The 2,220-nt window shown below is 45.4% G+C and overlaps 1 protein-coding gene across 1 annotated transcript; it reads left to right on the top strand.

Annotated features, from left to right (window-relative positions):
- Positions 1–219: 219 nt before the first annotated feature.
- Positions 220–1,397, top strand: LOC120914496 (olfactory receptor 6F1-like). The gene has a single exon (XM_040325171.1). The coding sequence runs from the start codon at positions 302–304 to the stop codon at positions 1,280–1,282; it is 981 nt and encodes a 326-aa protein (XP_040181105.1). The 5' UTR covers positions 220–301; the 3' UTR covers positions 1,283–1,397.
- Positions 1,398–2,220: the final 823 nt, after the last annotated feature.

Below are 2,220 nucleotides of genomic sequence, written 5' to 3'. Positions count from 1 at the left end.
TATCAATAGATACGCCGGCGTAATTCGTTTGTGGATCTGGCCCATACTATATAGGGATATTGACTCTTTCCTTCTCAGACAGGATTATTACCTCTCACTATTTTCATATATATTTTACAGGCATAGTCCACCACTGATAAGGAAGCCCGTCCAGCACAATAATGTGCAACTGATATTGGAGCAACTGCATGTAGACAGGAAGTGGTTGAAAGAGATCATCAGTACTGAGATACAAAATAAATGGTTTATGATGCACAGTACTTTTATTAAATGTCATCCACGTTGGGTTTAGACGCACATTATGTATTTCGTCGTTTCAGGGACCATGCCAACATCAGACCACGTTAATCGGAGTTTAGCTTATATCTTCATCATTGTGGGTTTTGAGACCATGAGGGACATTGAGATCTTTCTTTTTTCCCTTTTCTCTATCATGTACATCCTTACCTTGGGGGCTCATGTTCTTATCATCACACTTGTTCTAATGGATAACCGCCTACACAAGCCCATGTATCTGCTTTTGGCCAACTTCTCTTTGGTGGAGGTTCTATACACCACAGTGACTATTCCAAAGATGTTGGATGCTTTGCTGACGCGGAACAAAGAGATCCCTTCCGCTGGCTGCCTTGCTCAGTTTTACTTTTTCTTTGCTTTTGGAGCAGCAGAGAATTGTTTCCTGGTTGTCATGGGCTATGATCGATATGCCGCCATCTGCCAGCCCTTACACTATACCAGGTTAATGACCAGAAGGACTACCTTGGGGCTGGCACTTGCCCCATGGATAGTTGGGTTTATAACAGCTGCCTGCCCCACTATCTGGATATCCAGCCTTAGCTTCTGTTTCCCAAATTACATCGACCACTTCTTTTGTGACTACTCGCCCCTTCTGAAGCTGTCTTGTGAGGACACCTCAAGAGGTGAGTTCACATTCTCTGTGATATCCTGGAGTTTAACCCTTGGCTGCTTTTCTCTCATCATGGTTTCTTACACTTTTATCATTTTCACCGTTCTGAAGATTCCATCTGTTGAAGGCCAGAAGAAGGCTTTTAACACTTGTGCTTCCCACCTGACCGTGGTATTGATCTTTAATGGGACGATCATATTCATGTACATACGCCCCAATTCTCACATCAGGTTCACTCTTGACAAGGTGGTGTCCATCTTCTATTGTGTGGTGACCCCTCTGATGAACCCTATGATCTACTGCCTGAGAAACAAAGAGGTGAAAGGGGCCCTTAGAAAGGCTTTCATGAGCCAAATGATAACAGCACAAGTTGGGTGACAACATCTCTAGAGACTTCCGTTCTACAGACTCCATAATACTCTGAAAATGAAAGACTATCGCTTTCGGCATGATGAGTCCATCAAATTGGAAGTTATAACTGGTCACCATAGACACAAGGTCCAGATTCACGAAGGACTTACGACGGCGTATCTCCACATACGCCGTCGTAAGTCCGAATGTGCGCCGTCGTATCTTCGCGCCTGATTCATAGAATCAGATACGCCTCACTGTTGCCAAGATACGAGCGGCGTATCTTGGGGTGCATATTTACGCTGGCCGCTAGGGAGGCTTCTGTATATTTCTGCGTCGAATATGCAAATGAGCTAGATATGCCGATTCACAAACGTACTTGCGCCCGGCGTATTAAAATACGCTGTTTACGTAAGGCCTACGACCGGCATAACTTTACCCCTCATAAAGCAGGGGTAAGTCATGTTAAGGTATGGACGTCGGAAATGTCGGAACAGCTTCGTATTTTACGTTGTTTGCGTAAGTCGTACGTGAATGGGGATGGGTGTAGGTTACGTTCACGTCGACTAAGCATTGAGCCGGCGTAATTTAGGGAGAAAATTCGACGTGATACTGAGCATGCGCCGTTCGTAAGGCGTGTCATTTACGTGGGGTCACGATTCATTACCATACAACACGCCCCCTACCAGCCTACTTTGAATTAGGCGGACTTACGCCGGCCCATTTACGCTACGCCGCCGTAACTTAGGGTGCAAGTTCTTTGTGAATACTGCACTTGCCTGTCTAAGTTGCGGCGGCGTAGCGTAAATAGGATACGCTACGCCCGCACAAAGATGCGCCCAGAAACGTGAATCTGGCCTGATGAGTCCATCAAATTGGAAGTTATAACTGGTCACCATAGACACAAGGTTTATATACAGTAAAACCTTGGTTTGCGAGCATGTTTCATGCCAGAAACATGCTTG

This window comes from Rana temporaria, chromosome 9 (assembly GCF_905171775.1).
Source record: "Rana temporaria chromosome 9, aRanTem1.1, whole genome shotgun sequence".
Classification (NCBI taxonomy): Eukaryota; Metazoa; Chordata; class Amphibia; order Anura; family Ranidae; genus Rana; species Rana temporaria.
The sequence above is the reverse complement of the archived record's forward strand: the minus strand, read 5'-3'. Positions and strand labels throughout refer to the sequence as shown.

Bases quoted from the DNA above. Each gene is read 5' to 3' on its own strand.
- LOC120914496 (XM_040325171.1), top strand. From the start codon at position 302: ATGTATTTCGTCGTTTCAGGGACCATGCCAACATCAGACCACGTTAAT.